Here is a 15,561-nt window from a genome sequence, read left to right on the forward strand (position 1 = left end):
CCAAAAAAAGGTTTTAATGGTATTAGAGACATTACTTCATGGGGAAGTGGCTTCTATCATGAGTAGCCTGCACAGATTTAAAAAAATCAGTGATCAGAAAATTGAATAATCACCTCTCTGTAGATCCAAATGTGGTTAATCTACATGCGATCGCTGTCACACACTATTGCCCCTGCTGCTTAATATCTGAGATGTAATAAGCAGGAACATATAAAAGAAAATAGCACATTTCCTCAGGCGCAGTGTTTGCGAAGAGAAAATATTAGCTTGTGTTTTTGAAATATGGCTCTGAAATTTCATATTGTGTTTGACTAAAGTGAGAAAACCTCAAGAGGTGTGAGCGCCTGCACAGCCAATATCAAATCCGGTCCCTCTATCACCTCAAAGTTAAAGCCCGCCAGGTGGATTTGGGTGTGCAGCGTTCACACACACACACACACACAGAGTCATAAAAAGGGGGAAAGAAAAAAGGAGTTTTCAGATTGGCGAGGACGGGCGGGGATCAGGGCTGCGGCGGGAAAGGGTTAGGGTTAACTTTCCTCTAAAGGGTGTCAAAAAAAGAAACTAAATTGGGTGTCAGAAAGCGCTAAGGAGCTGAAATAAGTCGGGGTCCCCAGCTCTCATGTGGGTGGGTGCTCGCTTTATATTTTACAGACAGTGTCCCTTTAAAAAGCCCCACGTCTGGAAAGCCCATTAGATGTGCATATAAAATTTCCCCCGTGATTAATAGTTGATGAGGCAGGGTTGGTTGGAGGGTACTACCAACATGTGGCCGGCAGGGCTCCTCCTCTGCAATCTCACGTTACACTCCATAAACTTGCCACTCTTTCCCACCTATATGTTTAAAAAGGAGGAGGGCTCACTTGTCAAGAATGCCTTAGAAGAGTTGTGAAAACAGCCAGCCCGAGGAGGGGAGTCATGCAGTTGCGGATGCAGCTCTCCCGCCGAGCCACAAGCCAGTCAGGGAGAAGAGAGGGTGTGTGAGAGCAAGACAGAGGGAGAGTGTGTGAGAGTGTGTCAGGACCAGAGGCTCCAAAGGACGTCACACACACTCCCAGAGAGAGAGGGAAACACGCCGTCACAGGAAGGCGTCTATCCTCGCGCGTTTTGGGGGGCTGTGGAAGAGTCAACAGCCTCTGACAGAAGTGAGTATTCCTGAGGTGGATGCAGTGAGACGATGATGTGCATTTAGTCAGCTGCAGTGGATGACAGATTTCCAGACCTAACTGACTAACTGACTTTCTGAGGGGGGTTTCCAGCTCCTCTGCAAGGAAAAGACTCGTAATCAGACATTAATCAAGATTGTGTGAAGTGTTTTTACTCACCATGGATCAGCCAGCCAGCAGCTGCATGCGGAGCGCCCACCCCAGCAGCCCGATCTGGGGCTGCATGAGGAACCCTCACTCAGGGGTCCCGGGAGCCAACCTGCAATCGCCCTACCAGCAGGCCCCGTTCTCCCTCCACCAGAAACCCGACTTCCTGGCCTACACGGACTTCTCCAGCTCCTGCCTGGTGCCGACCGCGCCACACGCAGCCTTCCCCCGCGACGACAGACTGTACCAAGAGAGCCAGGGGGGTTACCAGAGAGCCGACTGGCAGTTCAACCCCTGTGAGACGCGGGTGAGAGCGCCCGAGGCCTGCCCGCCTGTCGTCGCCCCCGTAGCGGTAGGCGGTGGCGCAGGGCCTGAGCTGGACAGTGTAGGGGGAGACAGGCTTCCAGGGGCCGTGCCAGGGTGCCTGGAGGGAGAATACTCACCTCAGAGCGTGGCGTCGGCCGACTCGGACAAGAAGAGCTCCAATAAGAGGAAGAGAGATGTCACAGGTGAGTCAGGGTGGGAGTCAGCTGGGTTGTGCTGGTTTTATAGGGGAAGAAGAGCATCCAAAAACTCATTACAGGAGGCTCAGAAAAGGAAAAGTCATAGTCATAAAATGCACATATGGGAGTGTTAAAAATGATAGTGCGCATTTCTGTTTTCCAGCCGTACACTGGTGCATATGGTAGAGAAAATCCAAAGAAAAGATGAGGATGGGAATACGCCAGGGAAAACTCTTCAAAGTCGATAGCAAACCCATATTTTTCCTGCCAGCCCTCTGCACACAGGTGCCATTGTTGCTCCATTTAAAGCTCAAGTATGTCAAGGTTAAGAATTTCTTCCGTGCCTTGTATCATAGCTGGCACTGACACAAATTCTCCCTCTTATTTCCTCACCACATCTTACCGCAGCACGCTCACCAGATTGCTATGTGAAAGGTGAGTAGGTGACAAGACTTTTGTGTTCAAGACAAACTTGAAGTAGCAGTTACATCCTCTGATTGTTCAAAAGGCTGGAATGATTAATGGGACATGTGAGCGTTTGATTGCGCTCCTGTATCCGTTGGAAATAGACCATTGTTTTATAACAGTAGCGGCGGCGTTCGGGACGATGCTAAAAAAATGACATCAGGCTTCAGTGGAGGAAAAGTGGTTTTAAAGCATCACAGGTGCTTCAAGCTGTTTTTGATTATTGTTTATTGTAGATAGAAGTCTCTAAAGTGAAATTAGTGCACAATCCTGCTGCAGTTTTTTGTGAATCGGGAAAAAATGTTGGTAAATTCACAACTTTTTTGCTTAAAATTGTCAAAGAGAAAAGAAGTGATCATGTAAAACTACTTTTCAGCTGCTTCACCAAACACCAGTGAGCCAAAATAAGATTCTATTTCCAGCATTGCCTCTGTGAAAAGAACTTTTTGCCACAAAAAAATGAGTTCATGTATCCTCACATATCCTTATATATGCTCAGGGTCGTGCTGGAAGCATTGAAATACAATCAGTGTATGCTTTTGGATTATACTGCTTTTTTATTCCCCCCTATCATATTTCACACTTGCTAATAGGAAGCAACAGTAACTGATACCCATGACGAACTAATTCCTAAAAGTTTCACACGTAACAACGAGGGCGACAGACTCTAAGTCAGTGTTTATATTTAAACTGAATCTAAAGGTGTAAAAGTTTTAATGTGCAGAATCAAAATAAAGCCACGTCCAGCACATCTGGAACATTCACAGTTCATCTGTGAAAACCGTTTTTCTAAACTCGGGAAGAAAATGTTTCCCTCACGAAGATGATGATTTATGCAACGAGACCTCTGCACCTAATAAGAAATAAATACTGGATATTTGTACTGTCGTGTAGCTTCCAGCGAAACTTTGAAAGATTTTTTTTTTTTTTTGACATATTTAGAATGAGATTTAGTTATAGTGTGGCTTAATCTGAGTGTTTACTTTAATCCAGATGGGTGGAGTTTGCTCCATCACACAGCAACACTTCAGATCTTGTCATCAAGTGCGTCATCATGATCATCTTTTTCGTCCAAACGTAACAAATGCGATATATATAAAGAGCACGGGTAATTATCTGGAAAACCTACAAGACTTAAACGTCTGCAGCAGCCTAATTGAAGGGGATGGTGGGGGGAGTACAGACCCCCTCCCCTTCTTACCTTATTGTAACCTCCACTCACTACACTGAAAACATGCCAGACCACGTCTGGTAAAATCACTTTGCCTGTGAGCCCACTTTTTACATTCTTATCCATTGACATTTTCCTGTCGTTAAGCCGTAACACAATCTCCCACTGAGTGCGTGCAACATGTCTGACCACTACATCAGTTCTTGGTTTCAGAAAAGAGCCTTTCAGTCAGTCTTGTATTGACGAGCTGGTAGAGGAGCATATATTAGGAAAATGCCCCGAAGGCTTTCGCAGTACAGACGGAGCTGCTGTACAGTCTGCTTGTGTATTTATACGGATATGGAGATGTGGAGCTGCTCAAGTGTTTCTGAACCTTAAACTGGAGTCTGACATCAACTTTAATCCAAAGTTTGACTAATAATTCTGTCTATAAGACAGCAAATAAACAAGCTACTGTAAGAAAATCTAACATTATTACTATTTTTATTGCTATTATTGATCGTGTATAGGTTCTGATAAATTAAGGGTTTGTCCTCAGTTTATATCAACTGGGAAAAAAGTTCTGTTTTATCATAAAATCAGACAGTTACACTTCATTTTAACCCTCTACCACAGTGATACTCAACTTGCTTTGCCCAGGGGCCACTGTTGCAAAATGACAGGAGGCCAGGAGCCAGTTAATAAGCAAACATTAATTAATAAATTATACTACTACTATTATACTTGGCACTTTTTTATGAACAAACTCACATTTTCATGCTTTTTTAATTCAATTTTGCAGCTTATTTACATTTGAAGTCCCCAAAAATTCCCAGTTTTCATTTCATTTATTTGTTCCGCTCATGTCCACGTACAGCAAAATCACAATCAAAAAATAATAATATACATTACATGACTGAAAAGGAGCAGGAATCATTGTAAATTGCAAAATGGTCAGCCGACCTCTAGTCAGCTTATCATGGCCCAGATTTGGCCCACAGTTGAGTACACTGCCCATTTGCTAAAAATCGATACAGCATAGCATTGCTATATTTTGTGTGCCAACATTGTATCGATACATGGCATTTTTTAATCACATAAATAATACAAATATGAGTTAAACTTTTGGAGACCTACTCGAATAATAAAATTAGTCACTTTTACAGTCACACATGTTGCTGCAATAAAAAGTGTGATGAACAAACAGAAGTCGACAAAGTTTTCTTTTGGGGACATAATTTGAAGGTAATAAGTGGTAAGGTAGTGAATCGCAATACTCAGCATATCACCAAACTTTTAACATCACAGTAATATTGTATCATGACTGAAGTATCGTGATAATATCGTATCGTTGGGCCTCTGGTGGCTCCCACCTCTACTACCTAACATTTACAAGCAGAATATATAACTTAATAAATTGTTAATGACACAGTGTAATCAAAAACAAGGATTTTTTTGTTAAATACAGATCATTTTGCTGTCTATAATCTTAATAATTTATTAATAAATTTATCACAAATTATAACTCCTCTTACAAAGCATCCATAAGTGTGTATAAACACTTGATTAATGTATAATAATATTAGCTGCATGAATACACACATAAACAAATCCCAACAGTTTGTTATTAAGCATTTATTAACCGGTTGTACACAAGCACAGATAATTCAAAGATGGATTTAAAAGTATTCAAAAGTGGACAATTGATTATATATATAATATATGTTGTCAAGCATACATGACCCTTCTGTACACATTAATAAACACTTCAAAATATCCTTTTATAATAATATTATGAATCTTTTAAATCACCCACGGACACTTTACAAAACCAGATAAGACAGTCAGTACATAATAAAAGATAACAGTGGAAAGAAAACAATAATGATGATAACAACAGTAATTAAATATAAATACAGGTAAAATAATACATTCATAATAAACACACTAGGAAGCACCAGGGATGGATAATCTAAGATGAGACCCTTTCGGGATGAGTTCTCTCTATTCTTTTCTATATGCATATACCTGCTGACACATGCTTTATAATGTGTTGCAGTGTAACACTGGGGGGACATATAGGAAATGGTTTGGGGGTCTTCTTAGCATCAAGCAATTTAATTTGATTTAATTTCTTGCATTCTGGCAAATTTTTATGCATCAATTTTAGGTGTGAATGTCTTTAATTTTGTCAAAATAAAAGTATTCTGCTAAGTTCATGTTTTTTATTGAGGGGGGACGTACCCCCTGCCGCCCTCCTAAAATCTACACCAATGGTTAAAGCCCATTTATTAATTAATCACAGCTCACAAATCATGGATAAGGAGGTTTGAATAAAAGTTTTACCGATAAAACATCCTAACTCATAGTGAAGTCCTGGCCCTTACTTTTACACCCACAAATTATGCGATCTGTCACACCTGTAATTTTCACCTGGGGTTTCTGATTTAAAACAATCACTAAATTTACAGCGGCTTTAATTCAGTCCTGATGAAGACAAACTGCTGCTGCACCATCCACCCAAAAAGGCACCAAATGCTGTTTGTCTTTGGGACCCTGCTGGGTGCAGAAGCCTTCCCCCTGCAAGTTTACGGTCTCTGGCTGTGCAGGATATTTATTGGGGGCCTGTTTAGTGAGAGCCAGTGTGTGTGTGCCCCTGCCAGGTGTTCAGTCTAACCAAACCTGCTTGACACAGCTCCAGACCAGAGCTGACGCGACCGGGCAGCGTCGGTGCACTCAGGGCAGCGCGTCATTAATGACACTTCAACAACAATAGGAAGGTTTTTTAGCATCCAGCACACACGTACACACATGCACACACACGCACATGTCCTAGTCTGCCCAGTCTCATCTGGCCCAGGTACAGCAGACCATTTCACTTTCTGGCCTGCTTCTCTGGCAAGCAGCGAGCAAAACTTCTCACTTTGACAAATTAGAACCATTTTCTAGAGATTACATCAGCTGCTAGTGTCGCTACCAGTGCTCAATTATTACTGCAAACTCTCTCCCTTTAATACACCAGAGAGGTTTTACTGAAAGTTAAATCAACCAGCCTTCTTTTTATTTATCCTGCTAAATGAGGTTTAAAATTCATCCATTTCCTCGGAAATATGAAGACAGGAAGTTCTATAAATCTCAGCACAAAAGTTTGGACAACCACTGATTTTCGCCCCTTACAACTAACCGCTACATTCATAGAGATATCTCCGGCTTTTTCCTGATGTATTTGCTGTCATGTCGAGATGAGTTAATGTGAATCCCCCCCCCCCTCCGAGTGCTCCGGAGGGACACACACACACCCACGCAGCAGTCAGACCTGGACACATCCGCACCTTTGTTCTTTTGTTAGAGGCTTTAACGATGTTCCGCTGCATTCCTCTGCTAACTCAGTCCCTCTGTGGCTGGTTTGGTGGGCCCTGCCCTGCGCCGTCCTGCTATCACACACGCCATGATTGAATGTGTTTCAAACGCATCAATGTGTAAACAAACAAATCTAAAAATACATGCACACTAGTGTAGAAATGAAGTGTGCATGAGTACTGGCTGCAGACACGCTGCAGGTGAACAGGACTCAAGAGCTCAGGTCAGGGTGGTCTCTTTTTAAAGTGCTGCTTTTGGTGTTTACTATATGAGGGGCCTCCCACTAAAGGGTCTTTGGAGTTGTGGTTTGTTGGTTGGAGAGGTCCTTAAGGTCTGTTTAATAGTCAGCTGGAGGCTGGTCCCAAAGTGACTGGAGAGCTAATTCAGATCAGATTAGCTGTGACTAAAGTGAAAATAGAGGGGGTGTTTGTCAAGTGGTCGAATCACAATGAGAAACCAACAGGCTCCCTTTTACACAAAGAGTCAAGGAGAACTTGTTAACCAGGATCAAAATGTGTCGTATCTACCTTTAGAAACATTTCATTTTTCTCCCTATTTAAAACAAATGTGGTGTGAAAAGTATGCCCTCTAAAGTAATGCTAAGAATATATTTTTTGTAGCAAACACAAACCTCAACCTGGACCAAATTTATGCCCTTTCCGTCTCCCTCCAGATATCCAGGAGTCCAGTTTTAAGGTGGACTCCAGCTGTAAGGCCCGGAAAGAGCGCACAGCGTTCACCAAGGAGCAGCTGAGGGAGCTGGAGGCTGAGTTCACCCACCACAACTACCTGACCAGGCTCCGCCGCTACGAGATCGCCGTCAACCTGGACCTCACAGAGAGACAGGTACACCACCTCTCCCTCACATTGGATAATAACTAGATTACTATCACTCCATATTACTCAACATTCAGATCTCAGTCACATGAGAGTTTGAACTTTTAGTTCGAGAATCGAGAATCCTTTAAAGGCAGTGAATTTATTGATGTAACATTAAGGCCTTAACTGGTGTGAAAAGGTCTTGAACCAGCCTTTTAAATGTCTTAAAACTGCTAAGACATGAGAAGTAGGATTTTATTTTATGTTATTTTATTTTTCAAAAATGTATTTATTTTTGTTGTGCTTTTATTTATTTTTTTTTATTTTTTTGGTATTGGATTGTAAAATCTCATAATAATTGATAACATCTTTTTTATTTAAAAAAAAAAAAAAAAATCACATTAACATCATGCAGGACAGTGAAACCAACAACACTCATATTTTGTTTCCAGCTGGGACGCTCAGAGCAGACGATCCACTGTCTGTTAGCTCGCTGTCACTGTTCCCTGGATGACACGGTGAACGGCAGATTCAGTTTAAATTGGTTGTTTAACCTGAAACCGGTACAAGGCAGTGCATATGAGGCTTGATGTATTTTATGCAAAAGGTTTTTCAATTTCTGGATGATGGGAATTGAAGCAGTGGAATCCGACATGCACAGTGAGAAACACTGAGCAACATTTTTTTGTCTTCTCTTGTTGAAAACTTGGTCTACATATCATTTTGAGTGGCTCTGAAGAAGTCTTAAAAACTCTTAAATGTACATGCCTTAAACTGGGGGAACAGTGTCTGAATCACTGCCAAAAAATACAAAATCTAGTAGAAAGGTTTATGTTAAAGATACTAAAAGATATGGTAAGAAATGTGTCTCTAAAATTAAATGTTTAGTTTTTTCTTGAATGCAGAATGATCAGCTTCCATGAGTTTTCTCCAGAGGTAAAATTCCCTACGAAATTATCAGCAAAAAAAAAACAACAGAAAATCAATCAGCTTAATTTTCAGGGACAAAAAACATCTTAATAAATACAACATATAAATCTTCCAACAAGGTCCGATCATCACGTATTTAAGTGGACAGCATCAGCAGAATTCTAAATCTCCCTCCACCATATAATAATAATAATGCACACACATAGATGCATTTAGATTATAATGAACAGTTTTTTTCCACGGTACTTGTCATCCTGTGGTTGCAGCAGAATGTCACGCAGCTTTAATGAGTGGGCGGCAGCTCCAGACGGGATGAAATCGGGCGAACATGTGTCGATGCTGCTGGATCAAACCCCAGCAGTCTGCCTGTCAGGCGCGGTGTCCCAGCTCCACCTAATGAGGCCACGGTGCCACAGTGACCACACATACTGCCGTCTGCTGCTTAAATCTATTTCACAGACCTCTGGAACACACACACACACACACTTGTAGAGACAGACGCACTCACACAGCCGGGTTCCATCTTCACTCAGAGCTCCCACTGCAACTCGTCGGCCTTTTCCAACTCATCCTACATGCTTTGGCGTTTGGCCGTCCTTTCAATCAGCCTCGATGAGCAGGAGAACTCGGAGCCGAAGAGGCTGCAGGATGTGGGAACAGATTCATTTGAGTCCCAGAGTCGGGGTGGGGTGATGAGTGGGATGTGCAGAGGTCACCCAAAACTTCCTTGACCCGAAATTCTTATTCCTCAAGCTGCTACAGTCATCTTAAAGTTTGATTTAATTTTAACACTTTGTACGATCTCCGTTTTTAACCTGTCGTTGCCATCCGGTGAAAATCATGACTCTAAAAAACTGCCAAAATTCTGAAAACGTGCCAGATTCCTTTTTTCTTGTGTTCTGTAGGTACTGGGGATTCTTCACCTGAAATGTCTTCTAGAAACTCAAGTCCAGTTGCCTAAGATGTAGCATTTAAGATTACTTGTAAGCATAACTGCTGCCCCATCAGGTCTGGAAGAATACCAAGTACCTACAGGACGTGAGAAAAATTAATTTCGGGACATTTCCAGAATTTTGGCATCAAGTTGGTACCCAAGTATCGGTTCTTATGATGTGTCTAATTTGTTGTCGTTTTAAGATCGTTGGAGTTTGCATGTTCTCCACGTGTCAGCGTTGGTTTCCTCCAGGTGCTCCAGCTTCCTCCCACAGTCCAAAGACATGCAGGTTAATTGGTGACTCTCAATTGTCCGTAGGTGTGAATGTGAGTGTGAATGGTTGTCTGTCTCTATTGTTCTTTTAGGAATAGGAAATAGGAATTGTGCAAATTTGCAGGAAAGCCCAATCAGTCTTCTTTCAGCATTGGCAGTATCAAAACAAAATCAGGGAGTGCAGCAAAATGCCACCTACCTACTTTTGTTTATACAGAATGTGCCTTTTTCGGGGCAATGGGGGCGTGAGCAAGTAACAAAACGTGTAGCTCAGTGTCTGACGTAAACAGTGACGTGGGAGGGAAGCCGCGGCTGGTCAGTCCTTCGGTGATTCTCTCGTAAGTTGGCCCGTTCTTCACCGTCCCCGTCATCTGACAGTTAATGGCCTCTTCATTTGCGAGGACAAGGAGGGCGCGCAATTCCTTGTCTCCCCAGTTGCTCATCTTTACAGTGTCTGTCAGGTTTGCGTTTCCCTCTTGCTACTAGCTGCTCGCTAATTCCTGCTATCAGCCGTTTCCTGTTTATCCACCGCCAATGGGTCACACGTGCGGCGTCATCAGCAGCTCCTCCCACAAGTCATCAACAGCCCCTCCCGTTGCGGAAGGGCGCCTCATTCTTTTTAAACCAAAAAGGTTCCTCCAGTATGACTAACCTACGAGGCGGAAAATTGGGTGCCTCGGATCAACTCACCAATCCAGCTCTGTGTGTCTAAATGCTCGCAGCTTGCCGGCAAAACAGCTCAACGTTCGCGGAAAATCTGGCAGTGTAAAAGGGTCTTAAGTGTCAGCCCTGTGATAGTCTGGTGACCTGTCCAGGGTGTACCCCGCCTCTCGCCCAGTGTCAGCTGGAATAGGCTGCAGCCCTCAGTGACCCCCAGCAGGATAAGTGGTTACGGAAAATGAATGAATGAATGGATGGATGACAGAATCTCCACCATTATGCCTACCAGTGTTCTAGTCTGCCTTTAAATGCCAAATGAAGAAGAAGAACGCCTACCAGCATGAAAGACCAACAACAACAATGGAAGAGAAATGTTATACTGTAGGCTATATATGAATATGTTTCCTCGCCCACAAAGTCTCATGAACCCACACAGACTTTACTTTGTGCCTGAGGCTGATCATCAAGGATTAATAACAACATTTAAATAGACCTGGTAGTTATTAGTGAATGTTTAAGTACAATGGATTTATGGTTTTGTTTTTGTTTTTTACCGTTGTATCAAAATGGGTTTTGAGAATCGTAGAATTTTACTGGTATTAGTATTGACTGCCAAATTTCTGGTACAGTGACATGCCTACAACAAAGACATTATTTACTGCTGTTATAGTAACATTTGCTAAAATCTACAGAGCCCAGCTGTTCTAGAAAATAACTTCTATTAAAAATAAATCAAGTATTAGTGACTCATTGTTCAAAATTTAAGTGTTCAGGAATGTTGAATACATCAAGTGTGAGGCAGTCAGAAGTCAGTCACTCAAGCTTCACGTTTAGTTCGGCATGGAGCCTCGCGACCGTGTTGAATTAATGTATCATATTTATTTTGACTGGCTTGTCCGAGTGTTATAAACCACAGTGACTATATTTTATGAGTTTATAAAATCCTGAGTGAATGTTCTCAGTCACGGTTAACAAGTGTTCACCCCTCTAATGTTTATCTGCCGTATTTTCCCTGTAATTTTCAGGAGGTGTGTTTCTGCTGCTGTTCTTGGCCGCACAGTCAAAGCATGATATCATTCAGAACAGTGACACAGATGAGCAGCATCCACGCTGTAAACTCACATCCTGTGTAGGCCGACATCCTGATCGTTGACTCTTTTGACCCGCCGTCTATACGATACTCTCTGCCTGCATTCGCAGAGGGTTTCTGAGCCAGAACTGAGCACTTTGTTCTGACAATAAATGCTCATTGCAAGGCCAGTGCAAACTGAGCCCATTTATATACAGCGCTGGGAGATTTGTGGGGGATTATTTGTCTATTTTTCTGCTGACCATGTTGTAAATTTAGCTAAAAATTGCCAAATGGAAAGAAAAGCCACAGTGATCCTGTTACAGGTTCAAATCTGGTGAAAAAAAATCTGCACAAAAACTGTGTGAAAGTTACAGATAGTTTTAACTCCTCATGCTGAGCACTGACATGGTCATATTAATTGCTGTATAAAGTAGAGCTGCATTAGTTGCCCAATGTTTTGGTGTACATATACATTTTACCTTGCTGCTGACTTTGCTGCCACTCATCACATCACACCACTCTCAGTTTGGCCTTGCACTTGTCTTTGATTGCTTTTTTATTGTTTATATTTTTACTTCTATTCTTATTCTATTCCAATGTACATCTAATTATTAATTTTTCTTTTGCTTTCTCTATTTTTCTGTGCTTATTTCTGTCTTTGTGCTCCAGCAACAATCAAATTTCCTCCCCAGGGATCAATAAAGGTTGCTTGCTTCTAAAATACTTTGCTTACTAGATTTTTATGGTAGAAAATAAGACAAAACAATCAATTTGATTTGAAAAAATTTGGATTCTGAACAAATGTGATTTGTTTTCACTGTTTTTAGGATATTTTATGGGATTAAAAAAACGTTTATTGATCCCCGGGGAGGAAATTTGATTGTTGCAGCAGCACAAAGACAGAAATAAATACAAATAAATAGAAAAAGCAAAAATGAATAATTAGATGCATATAAAACTAGAATAGAAGTAAAAATCTAAACAATAAAAAACAAAAGACTACTGCATGGCAAAATTGACAGTGGTGTGATGAGATTTTTGGCAATTTGCTTAGAAAATAATTTAGGATTAGTAGATTCTTAAAATAGTTGCAGATTAATTTTCTGTTGATCCACCTGTAAATTATTTGACAACATTATCTTATGCCAGCCTCACACCAAACGACTTTTCGAGCTATAATTCTGTCGCAGTTTTACCATACTTGGTGCACCCCTGTGATCTTGATTGTTTGGCACAAGGTGGTCAAAGCCGTCTTAAGTTAGTTACTTTGACAGTCCGACAAAATTTCATAGTGGCCAAACAGTGGAATCACAGCTCCCAAGTCCGCCACCTGATGCCAATGGCTGTAAAAAGACTTGTTCCCATAGATTTACGTTGGGAAAGACACGTCTATAAATCAGCAGATACATTTTTTTTGATTGCCAAAAACCAATGTTCAGTGTGTGAACATTGTCCACACCCAATAGCTGTGCTCTCTCCGGCACCAAACAGGAAGCAGCAAACCAGGTAGACAGTAAACGTGGAGGGGACTCTGGGGAGAAGCAAGAATGTGAACAAGTCTTGGCTCTCAGTTCTCGCTGTGGACAAGGAGAAACTGGTGGAGTCTTGGAGTGAACAGAGTGTGTTTAATTCAGTGCATATCTGACCAACCAACCAGCACTTATTTTAGTGAGAAAGGTTTTTTCCTGGATGTGCTTTTTTAATTCGCCACTCAAAAAAATCGTCACGCACAGAAACCTTGCTGAGTTATGAAATTATGTCTTGTTGCAGATGTGTCCTACCTCCACATTTTCTTTACAGACTCTTGGTCAAACGTCTCTAAAGGCTCTGATGGATGCGAAAAGCGCAGAAAATCAAACCTATTCCAAAAAATTTTATGCGGACGATGATGCTTTTTTATCTTGTGTTTCTAGAGTTATGTATTTTTGTGGACACTTTAGGAATCGTTAATATGTCATATTCCTTAAAGGGAGTTTGGTGTGATATTTTCCACCCGGAGCAGGATGGGAAATAATCTCAAAAGGAATCTGGTTATAGTCTTAGGAATAGTCAAACAGTGACCCTGCAAGATCCCCAGTGTTTGCAAAATGTTATCGTGTGACTAAAAACTCATATTGTCTTCAAATGTTTGGGGGTGCCAGACTTTACAAGTCTTATAAAAGTCCTCTAGTGTATTGTCAGCATTTAGGGAGGACACCAAGAGGCAATTTGTTGGAGCAAATTTACCTCAACAATATTTGTACATTCTTAATTTAATGCCACTTATAATGAATGATTTGCTTTATTTCTGTCCAACAGGTGAAAGTTTGGTTTCAGAACAGGAGGATGAAGTGGAAGAGAGTGAAGGGTGGACAGTCGTCTTCACCAAACGACCTGGAAAATGACGACATAGATTCGGCCGCCTCGCCCAGCTCTGAATGAACAGAAGGCGGCCGGCATATGAAAAGAGAGACTGGGAGTCGACTGGACGCCGACGCAGCACAATGCAACCTTCATTTCTCTGGAAAGCTGCAGGAATCAAACGGGACTCTTTTTAATCAGCGAGCATCTGCTATGTTGTTGTAAATAGTTGATTTACGTCCACCATGAACTGCATTTTGATCTTGATAAGTATTCTGGTCCAGAGGCCGCCTCTTGTTGCATTAAATATTAGAGATGATTCTTATGGTCACTGCATTTCAGTGACAGAGTCCAGACAGAAGCTCTGAGGCCAGTGACGACATATCAGACCGTGATGTGATTGTGTTTGAGAGCATCCCCGTTGGTTCCAGTATTGTAATCATGGCCTTTGACGCTTGACTACAACCACCTGGGAAAACTCAGACGGCACAAGTGTTGCCAAGCCATAAGTGCCTCCGAATCAGATGATTTTTTTTTCATTTTGTCAGTTTCTTTTTCCTAGAATATAGTTTTGGTTTTTTTTTAATCTGTCAAGCTTTTTTTTTTTACTATTCTTTTTTTATACACGTTGGATGTTATTGATAAAACACAGATGTTGCCTGTTTCTGCAAATAGAATAAATCATCTGCTGCAAAATGGGAAAAAATATCTTGATAATTTCTTCCACCCGCAACAATTGAGTTATGATTGGACGGTAGGAACTGTGTCTGTATTCTTGGCCGATGGTTTCATCACGTGTTGCTCCTTTGGTCAGACAATACAATGGTTCAGAAAATGACTGAGGAGAAGTTTGCTCCCATTTGTTTCTGATGTTGGCAGCTGACATCATAGGCAATAATTTGTGTGAGTGTGTTTGTGTACGTGCATGTCAGTATTTCTGTCAGGTTCCAGAGATATGCCTTCCATATCCCACGTTTTTTAGAGTATTCTGACAAGGGCCGCAAGTAATGGTTATTTTCAATTTTGAATAATCTGTTGATTATTATCTCAATTAATAAATTAGTTGTTTGGTTGATAAAATGTAAAAACAAAATCTTGAAAAATGTCAGTGTTTTCCAATGCTCAATATGATGTCCTCAAATCTCTTGTTCAGTCCACATCCTAAAGATACTCAGTTTACTGTTACAGAGGAGTAAAAAAAAAAAAAAAAAGAGGAAATACTCACATTTAAAAAGCAGAAATTAATTTTGATTTTTTTTTTTTGTTTACAATTAATTTAATAATTGACAGTAGTTGTTGTTCAGAGGTAGGACGGGTTCAATCCCCAGCTCCTCCAGTCCACATCAAAGTATCCTTGGGCAAGATACTCAACCCCAAAATTGCTCCTGATGGCTGTTCCATCAGTGTGTTGTGAGAGTGTGTGAATGGTTACTGAGTAGCAGGTGGCACCTTGTACAGGCTCGGCCACCTGTGTGTGAATGGGTGATTGTGACGTGTAGTGTAGTGGTTAGAGCACTCGTCTTCCATGTGGAGAGTTAGGGTTTGAATGCTGGGGTCGACATCAGCAAAGGCATGGGGTCGCAAGTAGACTTGCACCGATTACAATTTTTTGGGCTGATACCGATTTTGCAGTGTTTGGACGGCCAATTCCGATTTCCTTTTTTTTTCAAACCACTTTACAGTGCACAATATACTGCAATATTTTCTATCTTTGCTTTATTAAAACATTTTAACCAAGTTAC

General features: G+C 41.4%; 1 protein-coding gene across 1 annotated transcript; it reads left to right on the forward strand.

Annotated features, from left to right (window-relative positions):
• The first annotated feature begins 497 nt into the window (after nt 1-497).
• On the forward strand, nt 498-14,836 carry meox1 (mesenchyme homeobox 1). Its single transcript, XM_049564471.1, has 3 exons — nt 498-1,822; nt 7,465-7,637; nt 13,778-14,836. The coding sequence occupies exons 1-3, from the start codon at nt 1,327-1,329 to the stop codon at nt 13,898-13,900; spliced, it is 792 nt and encodes a 263-aa protein (XP_049420428.1). The 5' UTR covers nt 498-1,326; the 3' UTR covers nt 13,901-14,836.
• The last annotated feature ends 725 nt before the right edge of the window (nt 14,837-15,561 follow it).

This window comes from Epinephelus fuscoguttatus, linkage group LG20 (genome assembly GCF_011397635.1).
Source record: "Epinephelus fuscoguttatus linkage group LG20, E.fuscoguttatus.final_Chr_v1".
Classification (NCBI taxonomy): domain Eukaryota; kingdom Metazoa; phylum Chordata; class Actinopteri; order Perciformes; family Serranidae; genus Epinephelus; species Epinephelus fuscoguttatus.